Raw genomic sequence first — 14,232 nt, 5'->3', positions numbered from 1 at the left:
CCATAGTGACATTCTAGTGCTAGTGACATTCCAGTGGGAACACTACTGATTAAAGTGACAGTCCTTTCCTTGACCCTGGCGCACACATAAAAAGCACGCTCATACAAATGAACACAAATACACCATTCTGTCAAATGAAAGTAGCTTCAGTGTCATGATGGGGCATTGGCTAAGCACTGACCCAGAGGGAAGAGTAGCACCACCTGCATTACTCACAACACCACCTGCAGCACCGTTAAGAAGCAGTGGTTTGGAGAAAGGTTGGGTTTTTTTAGATAAAAAAATTAATAAGATGAAAATTTAAACAAGAGAATACACAGCCTCAGTAGGAAAAGTAAATCCATGGAGCTGTGAGTTTGGTTGAATTCCTCAATTATAGGATTCCTCTGTAAGGCTATATCTTCAGAGAGCTATCACCTGGGGAAGGGGAGGGGATGCAGCTACTGCTGCTGGCTATAAATGGAGAAGCTGTCTCCAGCCTCCACTGAGGTGTTGGGCAAAAGATGATCTGCAGGCTGGTTCCAGCCATCAGAGCCTCAGCCAGCTCTCTGCCTACCTCACACCCACTCAGCACTCCGGAAAGCCGGGTGCAGGGCCACATGTGTGTTTCTGAACCTGGAGAGAGGAGAAATAAGCTTTTTATGCTGCTTCCTCCTCCCCCCCCCAGTAGCTTCCATTGGCCAGTTTTGACCAATAACAGCTGTCTGTGTGCAGGACAAGCAGCATATGAAGTGCTCTTCCTCCCTCATTCCCTGGGCTCACAGCATTCTGTTTAGAGCAATATAGCCACTCTCCAAGTTACGAACAAGTTATGGACTAACACTTGGTCTGTAACTCAAAGTGTTCGTAACTCGGATCCCATAGAGTTACATGGCGACCGTGCTGTTCGTAAGCGTGGATCACTGTTCATAACTCGGATCTGCATTTACAACCACTTTGTGGAGGTGGTTGAAACTCGGGGAGGGGCTGTAAACATGGTTCCTGTAGCTCCCCATAGCACATACAGGGGCTGGAAGGTATGGACCCTGGCTAAGGAAACTGCTGGGCTGCTGGCTGGGAGCCAGGTAAGGTCTCCCACTCCAACCCTCTGCCCACCAACCCCATGTAACCCAAATCTTCTACTCCAGCGCCCATACACCTCCCCAGACACTGCATCCCCTCCTACACCACTCCTCGAGTCACAATACCCTCTCAGATCTTGCACCCTAATCTGCTATCCCTGGTCCCAGCCCAAATCCCTGCACCCCTCCTGCACCAGGTTACAACCCCTCCCAGGCCTTGCATCTCCTCCTCACCCCAGTCTGGTGCCCCAGTCATGATCCTCTACTTCACCCACACTCCTTCCCAGATCCCATTCCCTTACTCCAATCTTCCTTCTGCACCCAACCTACACCCAGACCCCCCGCATCTCTTCCATTAATATAATGAAAGAGTGTGGCCCTCAACCACTTACCAAATTATTGGAGTCCTCCTCCCCCCCCCTCCATAAAAAATGATTACCCATCCCTGTCTTAATGGCTTACGGTAAGAAAGAAAAAATTTTTTAACAGACTTTGAGTGTTGCAGATACCAAACTCTGATCTTAATGATTTTTTTAAAATCCTGTGTTACTAATTAATACATGGCAAACTGTATAGCATTAAGGTCAGATTTTTGTTATGTGGCAGAGTTCTGGCTCTAATGAGTCAGAAGCAGCAAGTACTAGGTGTGATGCTGGCTGTTTTTTACAATGAAATCTTCTTGGCAAGATCTTTGAAACATGCATCTGTCTGTTAGAAAGGATGATACATGTACTCGAAGGCCTAGGAGGGGTAGCCATGTTAGTCTAACTAAACAAAAAAATAGCCCTGTAGCACCTTAGACTAACAAATATATAAATAGTAGCATGAGCTTTCAAGGACACAACCTATTTCTTCAAACAAGGGTAATACAAAGAAAATTAATATCTGATTTCATAGTAAATAATAGTCATAAGCACTGCTCCTTGTGAATTATCCATTGTTTTAATATATTTTCTTCCACAGCTACGGACTATTTGAAATATATAGAAAAACTTAAACAACAAAAAGTCTAGTACAGTGGTCCCCAACCATTTGACGTTGCCGGGCACCAGAGGGCGGGGCCGCGCATATGCCACACCCCCATGAGCCGCGCACCAGGGGCCGGCACTCCCCATGTGCCGCGCGCCCGGAGCACAGACAGCTGCTTTGCCGTGTGCCCAGGGACGGCACCCTTCCCCTCCTGTAGATGCGTGCCCGGGACCGGTGTTCCCCATGTGCTGCGTGCCCAGAGTGCAGGCGGCCACTTCGCTGTATGCCTGGGGCTGGCGCCCCTCCCCCCCATAGCCGCGCACCCGGAGTGCGGGCAGCCACTTTGCCGCACTCCCGGGGCCAGCACTCATCGTGCGCCACGCCGGCTCCAGCACAGCGCATGTGCCACGGGTCCAGGGCCAGGCCAGCCCTGAGCACTTGGCGGGCGCCATGGTGCCCGCGGGCACCGTGTTGGGGACCACTGGTCTAGTAGCACCTTAAGGACTAACAATAGGTATCATGAGCTTTCGTGGGCAAGCCCCCGTTTCAGATGACTGGAGTATTAACAGTCCAGACTCCGCTTTTAAAATATATAGTTGTAGCGCTGGTTTCTGGTTGTAGGGGTGGGGGCACATCCGCACCCGACCTCAAGATTGGTGTTGCATACAGGACAATTCAACCCCCCCTCCCAGGATGGAAAATCTCAGAGGGAAGGGGGGAGTATAACTATGGGGCTGGGGCTCCAGGGGGGGAGGGGAATGGCTGAGGGATACGGTTATGGGACTGACCACAGGGCGGGGGGCTGTACCCTGGCAAGGCGGGCTGGGAGTTACCTGGGGGGGGGGGTCCTTCCACGCCTCAGCAGCCCCTGACCGGTTTTCCTCCCGCCGGGCGCCATAAGGCCTCGGTGCCGCGAGGGGGCGCCGGCTGCTCGCCTCCTGGGTGACTGCGCCTGGGCCAGCCCCGCGCCGCCCCTTCCCCCGCGGGCTCTGTCGGTTCCGGCGGCGGCCTGGGCCCTGTAACGGGGCGCGGAGCGGAAGGTGAGCGCGGGGCTGGGCTGCCGGGAGGGACTGCGGCCTCCCCCCCCCCCCTCAGCGCGGGCTCCCCCGCGCGTGCAGCCCCTCCCCTCCTCCGGCCCCAGCGCCGCTTCCCGCCTTCCCCGGGCCGCCAGGCCGCGTTGGCTCCAGCGGCCCCGCTGGCCCGCCCCGGGCAGCGCGCCCTGCATCCCCGGCGGCCTCCCTGGAGAGAGTCTCGGGCTGGGGGAGACTCCCGCTTCGGTGACTTCCAGGGCCCCTTGGGAGGCGCCGGGCGGGATGGGCTTTGCCGGGTGGCAGCCCCTTGGCGAGCGTGTTTCCCCTTCTCCCGCCATTGCCGCCTCCAAACCCCCGCTTGCTGTGGGGCATGGCGGCAGCTCCCGAGTGAGCTCTGGGGAAAGGCTCTGAGCTGGGCTCCCTGCCATCGCGTGACCCCCCGGGCAGCCTGCACCATGCCACTTAGGGCTTAGACACCCAAACGGGCCCCCCACCCCGGCCCGGAAGCCTTGACACTCCCCCCCCCCCCCCCCCCCCCCCCCCCCCCCCCCCCCCAAAAAAAAAGCCTGCAGAAATACACCCCTGGAGGCCATGGTTGCCTCGGACCAGCAGACTGGATCCGCACACGAAATGTTCAATACCCTTCTGGCTGTCCTCTCTCATACTTACCTGGCAGGGGAGATCCCATGATCCCGAAGGTGGTTTTCCCAGGGTGAGGCTCATCCATTGCACTGCGGGTGTGCTGACCCCTGCGATTTCCCCAAATGCGGGAAACTCGACTGCATAATTTGTGGTAGAAACCACCATGGTCGGGGACCTCCTGGACTACGACAGGGGGGATTGGGTGGATCCCTGAGCGCTCGCTCAACGCATGGGGCTCTCCACCCCTCGAATCCCCCTGCGCCTACTCCAGGAGGTGAAGGCGGCTTTGTCGCAGCCCGCTCGCGATCTCCTACAGAGAGCCCTGCAAGAGGGGACGCCCTGCCCCTCCCTTCCTGCAAAGCCTCCGTCCCTTATTATCGGGCCCCTGTCCCGCGGGCCCCCCCCCCCCCGGCCTCCCCACCCTTGGACCCCCAGCCGGCTGCAAAATCTGCAGCCGGTCTGTTTCCGGACCGCGCCCAGGGAACGGCTGTACACGCTCATGCTCCACGCTTTGCATTTCCCCACTCTCGTGTCCCGCCCCGATACAAAGTGGCGGGACTATCTCAGACCTATAGAGGGCGGGGAATCCCGATGGGCCAGCGTTTATTCCACCTTAATTCCGCGGCCCGTCGGGGACATCAGTTGGCAGCTCCTTCACGGGGCCGTGAGCACGGGCGTGTACTTAGCGCGGTTTACCCCAATCCCGGACACCTGCCCCTTTTGCGGCGTGAGGGAGAACCTGGCGCACGCCTACCTTGAATGCGCCAGGTTGCAGCCCCTATTCCGGCTCCTCCAGAACCTATTATTGAGGTTCTGGCTGCACTTTTCCCCTCACCTTTTTATTTACGCACACCTAATCCGTGGCCCCACAAAGTCGCGAGACCTCCTCGTCAACCTCCTCCTGGCCTTGGCGAAAGCTGCCATCTATAATAGCAGAAGGAGGATGTTAGACGAGGGGGTTCTCTGCGACTGTGGGGCCTATTTCCGTTCTTCCCTAGTGTCACAAATCCGAGCAGAGTTCCTCTGGGCGGTGTCCACTGGCTCCATCGACAGCTTTGAAGAGCAGTGGGCGCTGTCCGGGGTTCTCTGCTCGGTGTCCCCATCCAGTTCCCTTATTTTAAACCTGTGACCCGCACTCCTTGACCCTGTTGTCATTTTTTGTCCCCTGGATTCAGTTGAACATGGGTTCAGTGTCCCTCCCACAAGGTTGGGGAGGGGCTTTTAGAATGTGGGCGGGCTTTGCCCGCCCACCTTCCCATGATTTCAAATAGGCCCATTCACAGCTGGAGCTCTTAGCGCTGGCGAGCCCAGACTTTGGAGGCAGAATATGAGGCGCTGTTTGGGGTTTTTTTCCTTTCTTAAGTAGGGGCGGGGGAACCTTTTTTGGGTCGGAGCCACCCACCCACAGAAAAATCAGTCAGGGTTCTCACACAAGTGAAAAGCGAAGCAAATTAAAACCAGTCTCCCTGACCTGGCCCCTGACTGGAAGGAGAATGACATTTCCCTTATCTCCCTTGCACACCACAGCCTAGGGGACCCAGGCTAGGAGATTCTGTGTGCTCCAGTTGGGAGGACCCTGGGAGCTGAGGGAGAGCTGGAGCACCAATGCTTGGGTGGGAGCTCTGAGCCTTGGGGGTCAGATCTAGCCCCCAGGTTTTAGGTTCCCCATCCCTGTTCTTAAACTATTCTCATAATCCAACTTCTATACGATCTTCTCTTTCTCCAGGCTACTGAGGTCATAGTGTCCCTGATGAGAAGGATTGGGGGTTTAAGGCAGGTCCTGTATATGTAGAGTCCTACAAATTCACAGGTATATCCAAGGCCCACTTTTAGGGCTGTGGATACCAATTTTGTATGTAGAACCCTGCAAATTTGCAAATAACATAGATACCTGCATCTATGGATGTGGTTGTAGATATCCGTGGATCAGTTTTGCAGATGCAAATACCAATTTTGTATCCACACAGGGCTCTATGTATTTGTATGTTAAAGCTGACGGAGAGTCAGAATATGATGCATTCTGAGATTTCATCTCAAAGTAGGCCCTGTTTTATTGATGACCAATATGTCCCAGCTGTTTCTAGAATCATCTCAATCTATTTGTCTGCTGTTGTAAGCTAATGACGGGCAGAAAAAGGCAACGGCTACGTCTAGATTGGCATGGTTTTCCGCAAATGCTTTTAACGGAAAAGTTTTCCATTAAAAGCATTTTCAGAAAAGAGCGTCTAGATTGGCATGGATGCTTTTCCACAAAAGCACTTTTTGTGGATAAACATGTGTGCTAATCTAGACGCGCTTTTGTGCAAAAAAGCCCCGATGGCCATTTTTGCGATCGGGGCTTTTTTGCGCAAAACAAATCTGAGCTGTCTACACTGGCCCTTTTGCGCAAAAGGACTTTTGCCCGAACGGGAGCAGCATAGTATTTCCGCAAGATGCACTGATTTCTTACATGAGATCGTCAGTGTTCTTGCGGAAATTCAAGTGGCCAGTGTAGACAGCTGGCAAGTTTTTCCACAAAAGCAGCTTCTTTTGCGGAAAAACTTGCCAATCTAGACGCAGCCAACAAGTTTATGCAGAAGTTGAAATAAATATCTTTGATAAACAGATATCGTATGGCTTTCAAATACTTTAAAATTAAACTGGTATTAACTTTTTTATTGATTTCGAATTGTGCTCTGATTTCTCCAGATGCCTTTTTTCAGTATTTGTGATACTACCAACCCTGAAATTTTGCACTTAGTGCTATCAGAATTTTAAAATGTTACTGCTATATAACTTACATTTTTTTCTTGCAGATACTTTTTCCATTATTGGATGTTGTATAACAATAAATTTCTTAGTTATTAGTCCTCTTGCTGATATTGAAGATTACCTCTAGTAAGTTGGGTAGTCCAGGGCTCTTTCTATATTTTCACCATGTAAACATTTTCTGCATTTTGGGGAGAAGTCGTCCAGAATCTCTCCCAAAAAGCCCACTACAGGGGTAATCTCAAAAAAAAAAAAAGATGGCAGTATTTGGCTGTAGAAATGCCATTTCCTGTGTCACGTCGACCACTTGGCAGTGACTCAAAGTGCTGATCGTCCCTCCTTATGGGGTGAACTCCATAACTCTTCTCTCCCAAGGAATGAGGTACGAAACAAGAGTCTAGTAGTGTTTCTGTGTGCTTAGCAGTTGTTTCTAGCACAATACTACGAAATTATTCCAGGAGGGTGGGAGGCAGAAAATGGTAACTTAAAAGACATTGGAGTTTTCAGAAGTCGCTTAGAAACACAAGTCAATGGGACTAGTGCTTCAGACTTGTCTACATTACTAGTGGTATTGGTAAAAATTATGTTGTTCAGGAGTGTGAATAAAGATACTCCTGAGTGACATAGATTACATTAAAAGAAATGCCAATGTTGACAGAGCTTTGTCAGTAGAAGAGTTTCTCCCACCAAAATAGCTACTGCTACTCATGGTAGTGGTTTAATGATGTTGATGCAAAAGCTCTCCCACATTGGTACAGTTTTGCTGCTGTAACCTTGATAGTGTAGTAGACTAAGGATGTTAACAGCTAGGTAATTGGCTAATTGTGTAGTTGATACAATTTGTACTGACTACTTGATTAGTCAATAAGGGAAGGCACTCAGACCCTGCTCACACCAGGTCCAGCAGCCCCTGTTCTTGGGCAGGGGCTGCTGCTGCAAAGCAACCCCTGCTGGACCCCCCATGGCCAGGGGCTGCCCCTGCCCTTCCGCCTCCCTCCGGGTGCTACTGATACAGAGGCAGCAAGGTGGGGAGGAAATGCAAGTAGTCAACTACTTGACTATTCACATACATCACTAGTATAGACATGGCCCGTGTCACTTTTGAAACCCATTACATATAATGTAATCAGCTTGATCTGTAACTGCCAATTACACAAGGCAACACCATATAATAGTATTCGTGACTGTATCTAAAAAGATAAAAGATGGTCTTGACCATTGTGGGCAGATGTCAGTACCCATATGGTGCCTCACTGAAGCCAAGCCCTCTGGTCATACCCTGAGTGTCTGAACCCACAAAATGGTAAACTCTGCTCTGACCTCAGAGCCCCAGGTATGGCTTGGGAAGCATTCTGTTGTACTGATATGTCTGTGCCTGGATTGGATGTGTGTCTACAGATCAGAGGGTAGTTCTGTCTCCATGCTCATTCAAATTAAACCAAAAATAATAGGGGCAGAACACCAGTTTTTATCTTTCAGATTAGGTCATTGCGCGCAGATTTGGGTATTAGTTTCGTTTTTGTGGCAAGGAATTTACCTTTTGGGGGAATCTAATTCTGTGCTTTGCTGGCATACTAATATTAATAAATAATCTTTAAGCACTGATCCATGATTGCAAATCAGCAGAGAACAGATGTAACCAGTTCTTGGATGTTGTAATTTTTAATTGATTTAGGCTGAAGCAAAATGAATGAACATCCTAAAAAAAGAAAAAGGAAGACTTTACATCCTTCACGTTACTCAGGTAAATCTAGAGCTTGAACTGTTGACAATTCAATGTGTAAGTTATTGTAACTTTCCTCAAAATAAGCCTCTCATTTCCTGGAAAACTAAAATGCAAGGATTTATGAAGGACTCATAAGCTAAGAGGCAAATTGAAACATACATATGAACATACACTATCCACTTTGAGTGCTCCACTTGTAAACAATTTAAAAACTGTTCCATGTCAGCCAATCATTGTTAAAGTTTTTCTAATTGCTTGCTCTTCTCCATTTCCTCTGTGGCTTTGGGAAAGCTACTTAACATCTGTTTCCCAATCTTTAAATGCTTAAAGCTGCTAACATACAAAGATGTTTTGAGGTTTAGGGGAGATTATCATGTGTGCTCAGTGGTCTGTGGGAGTTTTCTAATATTTTCTAAGATTGAGTGATTTTGAAAACCAACAATATCTGCATAGTGCTTTGAAAATGTAAATTATATAAATGCTGAATATTTTTAGTATCAGAGTCTTTTAAGTTTGAAGGCTGTAAGAAACAAAGATGTTTCCACTAAGGTATGTGTTGCTATATCAATTTGGGATTTAAATACTTTTTCCCCTCTTTTTCTGTCAAGATTCTTCAGGTGTAAGCAAATATATTGACAACAATGGAATCTTTTCTGACCACTGTTACAGTGTCTGTTCTATGAAACAGCCAGACATAAGACTTTCTGAAAACAGAGGTAAGATTACTTTCCTATATCATTAATCTTTTCCAGCAAACGCTTATCTAGATGTATTAAAGTTTGGTCCAGAGAAGAAGCAACAAAATACAAAATAATGCAACTTTACTGTGTAAGTGCATTTAAATTTCCACTTCAAGACTGGCAGAAAGCTATTAAATAATTGTAATTAAATTATATTTCTCATAGTATAACGTAATAAAATGTGGAACTATTGGAGGCCAAGCAGTTCCCAGTTTTTAGGACAACTATCAGACTCCACAATTTTAAAATGTATTGAATGGTGTCAAAATAATATAAACAAAGGCTGAATTTAGATGGCATGGGATGTTTTATCAGAAATGTCCTTTAAATGTTTGACTTGGGCTTCTAAAAAACAACTTCAGTGTACAAGTGCCGACTGTTTAGTGTTACCTGTGAAGTATGGAATGGAGTGAATGTGAGTATAGACTTCCTTTCTCTCTTACATCAATAGAATTAACAATGAATCTCCAGAAGTATCATCAGAACATTATAATTAAAATACTGTGAATAGGAAAGACTGTGCTGTTAACATTTGTATCATAAATGCTTCCATTCTGCCTCATTAAAAATTGAATTTTTCCTCTTAAGGATTGTAAAAGATTTTTCAGCATATTCAGCTCTAGCTATTTGCTGTCTAAAACTTGTTTACAGACAGAGCATCTTATCAGCTTTTGAATCTGCTGGTCATTTTCAGTCTGGTCATAAATATTTGCTAGAGCTCTAAAATGGATCTTTTTACACATTTAACATATAAAGAGAAACTGGAGGTCTGGAGTAAAAATTAGAAACTCAATTAGCAGACATTTAGTGGAGAGCTGTGTAATGTAGAGCCATCAGTTAAGTTTATACTACAATACAAGGAAACTTCAACAAATTTATGAATCAAGGGTATTTAACTCAATCCTGATTATAAATATTACAGTATATGGCACAGTAAAATGTTGAAATAATTATTTTTAGCATGAAGTGCATTCTTTAAAATATAAAACAGTTTAACTTCTCTGGAACCCAGCTATTTTAGCATGTGTTTTTACCAGCTGACAAAAGGTACCCTATTAGAAGAAAATAATTAATTTTGCACTTTTAAGGGAAGTCAGGTGTGCTGTTTTTACCTGTTGGGGTGAAAAATAGTATCCCCTCCATTAAGGTGAATCAGTATGAAATGTGAATGCAGGTTAAACATAAGAAATATTTAAAATGTCTGGTTTTCTTCTCTGAATTATGTTGCTCATCAAGATTCAGTTTTCAAATCTAGAGGACTCCATGCTATTTTCATTATTGGATAATATTAATCCTGGGTGCAGTTGTATTATATTTTAAGACTGATCTCCCCCTGCTGGACATAAAACAAAAATGGAGTGCTCAGGATTGACAAAGTTGATTTAGCTGTCCTTCTCCTGAATGTGAGGAGGCAGCCTACAGAGATTACCAGGTCGCAGTATAATATGCTCTATCTTGATGGCTTTGCATTAGAATCTGGGTAAAGCATTGCATGTCTGGCGCTCTGTCTGTATAGAAAATGAAGGCCATAATGTGGGTATTTTGATTGTAGAATTTGGTGTATTACATTGTGACCACAGTGCTGTAATATTTGAGGTTATTACAAAGACATTTTAGAGAACATTGGGATGTTGAGGGGGGAAAAAAACAGACTTGCCTTATCCTCATAGGTAAATTCCACGCTCCTGCACAGACCCCAGATACTGATGATGATGGCAGCCCTGTGCATGCCGGGACATCTCATTGGACTGGAACACAGTCAAATGTCATGGGGCTGCCCTTTGCAGAGACAAAAAAGAAAGGTAATTGTAAAGGTATATTTGCAGAAATCATGCATGGTTGGGTATTGAAAAAAGTTCTTTGTAGTTGGGGAAGGATTTGTGTATTGTCTTTTAATGTAACTGATGGAAAATGTTGATCATGAAGAAAAATGTTAGATTGATATAAGTATGTAAGGCTATTTCATTTAGCTAGTGTCCTTATTGAAAGGAAATTTGGTTTCAGTAGCTTGAGGAAAATAGTAGCTTTTTACTTTTGTTAACTGCTATAGCCAATGAAAAGCAATGTATCGACCCATCTGCAACATAGTTTCATTTTTTTTAATTGTCTTGTATCTTCCATTTTCTCTTGCAGAGAAAGGTGCTAATAATGGAATTTATAAAGATATGTGTGAGTCACCTGTATTCGGTGACAGTCCAATTGATGAGGAGAAACCCATAGATATTCAAACCATAGAAATTTCAACTACAGAAGTTAATGCTGTAGAAGTTCATGACATAGAGACACAAACTGTTTCACCTGAAAAGCTAGAAGCTGAAGACATTGAGGAAATACCTGTTGAAAGTTGTAAGCTTTTTGAGAAGAACCATGCTTTGAATATCACTGCTCAGCAGAAGTGGCCTTTGCTGAGAGCCAACAGTAGTGGCCTATACAAGTGTGAGCTGTGCGAGTTTAATAGCAAGTACTTCTCTGATTTAAAGCAGCATATGATCCTGAAGCATAAGACATGTACAGATACCAATGTCTGCAGAGTATGTAAAGAGAGTTTCTCCAGCAAAGTTCTGCTGATTGAACATGTAAAAATACATGAGGAAGATCCCTACATCTGTAAATACTGTGACTACAAAACCGTGATATTTGAGAACCTCAGTCAGCACATAGCAGATACTCATTTCAATGACCATCTTTATTGGTGTGAGCAGTGTGATGTACAATTTTCCTCGAGCAGTGAGCTCTATCTGCACTTCCAGGAACACAGCTGTGATGAACAGTATTTATGTCAGTTTTGTGAGCATGAAACCAATGATCCAGAAGACTTGCATAGCCATGTGGTAAATGAGCATGCCTGTAGATTAATAGAGTTAAGTGATAGCTATAGCAACAAGGAGCGAGGACAGTATAGCCTGATAAACAAAATTAGTTTTGACAAATGCAAGAACTTCTTTGTATGCCAAGTGTGTGGCTTTAGGAGTAGGTTGCATACGAACGTCAACAGACATGTAGCTATTGAACACACCAAAATATTTCCTCATGTTTGTGATGACTGTGGAAAAGGCTTTTCAGGAATGTTGGAATATTGCAAGCATTTAAATTCTCATTTATCCGAAGGGATTTATTTATGTCAATATTGTGAATATTCAACAGGACAAATTGAAGACCTTAAAACTCATTTGGATTTCAGGCATTCAGCAGACTTGCCTCATAAGTGTACTAATTGTTTAATGAGATTTGGAAATGAAAAAGATCTTGTCAGTCACCTTCAGATACATGAGACAACTTGATGGTTTTATTTTCTGTAGTCAATTTATTAGAATTAAAATGTATTTTTCCAGTGTGTCATAAGGTAATATTAAATATAGTTGTAACAGTCTACAGTGGATAATTGTAATGCCAGTTGGCTGATTTTTTTTTAAATCAAAAAATACATTTAATGACTGGTATATTTTGTTTTGGGGAATTTCCTGGCTTTACAGCTTGGCTGGTCAGGGAACAGCTATATTTAAAGGTGATTGTTCAGTCATGTGCAGGGAGTGGCATATTATAGTAGCCATTTTTGAAGTCATTCCATCTGCTAACATGTAATTGGATGTGTGAAGAACAAGAAGGTACCTCTTTCTCGGTAAGAAAAATAGAAAAGAGAACAAATTTCTATTTTTACTCTTTTAAATCTGTATTTAATTTACTGTTGCACTTTAGCAAACAGGGATGTTTGTTCTCTACTGGATTTCCCAATTCACACTAACCTCCACAGCCTCAGTAAAGTTTGCTGGGCTACTGAAGATATGTATGCTCTAAAACCGTGGTCCCCAACACGGTGCCCACGGGCGCCATGGCGCCAGCGGGGGCATTTGTGTGTGCCTGCCAAGTGCTCGGGGCTGGCCTGGCTCTGGGCACGTGGCGCATGCGCGGTGCCGAAGCCGGCCCCAGGCACATGGCGCACAGTGAGCACCCGCCCCGGGAGCGCCGCGGATTGGCCACCTGCGTTCTGGGCGCGCAGCACTTGGGTGGGGGAGCGCCAGGCGCGCGGCGCTTGGGGGGGGGGGGGAGAGCGCCGGCACTGGGCGCGTGGCGTTTGCAGGGGGCGCTGGCCCTGGGCGTGCGGCGCTTGGCGGAGGGAGAGCTCGGGCCCCGGGCGCGCGGTGCTTGGAGGGGGCCCCGGGTGCGTGGCTATGGACGGGCCCTGGGCATGTGGCTATGGGGGGGGGGCGCCCCCAGGCGCGCAAGTGTCCCCGCCCCCTGGCACCCGGCGGGCGAACGGCCACGCCCCCTGGCGCCCGGCAACCTCTAATGGTTGGGGACCACTGCTCTAAAAAGTGGCATCTTTGCAAGCACCATCAAGCACTTGCCTTCACAAGCCTCCAACTCTACATTCCTCCTGTCATAATGACAAGCCTTCCCACTTCCCTCCCATGACAGGTTCCTAAATTTGGTCAGTCTTTGCCAGTGCTCTTATCCTAGCTCCAAATTCACACTGTTGTCTTTCCCCAGTCAACTGTTTGGTCCCAGCTTTGCTTTTAGCTGTGTAGCTGTCCCACAGCCATCCCTTTCTCCTGACAAGTGACACATTTTCACCACAGACCTCCATTCATCTTTTTTCCTGTTTCTTTCCTATCTATCAGCCACTATCCAGTCCCTTGAGGCTTTTTTTCGCCGCCTCCGTCTCCGAGAATATTTCCAAACCACCACTGAACATCAATCTGACCTACCAGATCCCCCCTACCAACACCAAAGGAAAAATAATTCTATATGGACTCCCCCTGACGGTCGGAATTACAATCTGGATTTCTATATACACAGCTTCCGCAACAACGCACAGACTGACATTATTCGCAAACGACAACAAGCGACACACAATCTTAGCCGCGCTGAACACCATGCCATCCAGAGTCTCAAAAACAACCTGGACATTGTAATCAAACCAGCTGACAAAGGGGGTGCTGTGGTCATTATGAATAAGGCCGACTATAACCAGGAGGCAACCAGACAACTCTCGAACACCACATTTTACAAACCTCTCCCCTCTGACCCCACCTTGGACTACCAAAAGAAACTACACTGTCTCCTTAAAAGCCTCCCCACAGCTACTCGGGAACAAATCCTCACAATCACCTTCTGACCCCCGACCAGGATTGTTCTATCTACTTCCCAAGATCCATAAACCTGGGCACCCCGGACGTCCCATCATCTCTGGTATTGGCACGCTCACTACTGGTCTATCCAGCTATGTAGACACTCTTCTCAAACCCTTCGTAACCAATACCCCCAGCTATCTCCGAGACACTACTGACTTCCTAAGGAAACTACAAAACATCGAT

At 46.6% G+C, this 14,232-nt stretch overlaps 1 protein-coding gene and 1 pseudogene across 6 annotated transcripts; both read left to right on the top strand.

Annotated features, from left to right (window-relative positions):
* Window positions 1-2,934: 2,934 nt before the first annotated feature.
* ZNF639 (zinc finger protein 639) lies at window positions 2,935-12,287 on the top strand. 6 transcript variants are annotated; one of them, XM_075938029.2, is made up of 6 exons: window positions 2,947-3,070; window positions 6,499-6,580; window positions 8,127-8,195; window positions 8,786-8,893; window positions 10,588-10,719; window positions 11,051-12,287. In XM_075938029.2, exons 3-6 carry the CDS (start codon window positions 8,138-8,140, stop codon window positions 12,196-12,198), a joined length of 1,446 nt encoding a protein of 481 aa, XP_075794144.2. In that variant the 5' UTR covers window positions 2,947-3,070; window positions 6,499-6,580; window positions 8,127-8,137; the 3' UTR covers window positions 12,199-12,287. The 6 variants fall into 6 exon arrangements, with proteins under 6 accessions (XP_075794143.2, XP_075794144.2, XP_089636871.1 ...); XM_089780745.1 differs by having other exon boundaries at window positions 6,499-6,833; XM_089780744.1 differs by having other exon boundaries at window positions 3,015-3,070; window positions 5,671-6,833.
* LOC112543932 (U1 spliceosomal RNA) lies at window positions 3,723-3,874 on the top strand (annotated as a pseudogene).
* Window positions 12,288-14,232: the final 1,945 nt, after the last annotated feature.

The sequence above is a fragment of the Pelodiscus sinensis genome, chromosome 10, assembly GCF_052426305.1.
Source record: "Pelodiscus sinensis isolate ZL-2025 chromosome 10, ASM5242630v1, whole genome shotgun sequence".
NCBI lineage: Eukaryota > Metazoa > Chordata > Testudines > Trionychidae > Pelodiscus > Pelodiscus sinensis.
The sequence above is the reverse complement of the archived record's forward strand: the minus strand, read 5'-3'. Positions and strand labels throughout refer to the sequence as shown.

Bases quoted from the DNA above. Each gene is read 5' to 3' on its own strand.
- ZNF639 (XM_075938028.2), top strand. From the start codon at position 8,138: ATGAATGAACATCCTAAAAAAAGAAAAAGGAAGACTTTACATCCTTCA. The intron at 8,894-10,587 runs GTAAGATTACTT...TTATCCTCATAG, and splicing joins AAGACTTTCTGAAAACAGAG to GTAAATTCCACGCTCCTGCA. The intron at 10,720-11,050 runs GTAATTGTAAAG...TTTCTCTTGCAG, and splicing joins TGCAGAGACAAAAAAGAAAG to AGAAAGGTGCTAATAATGGA.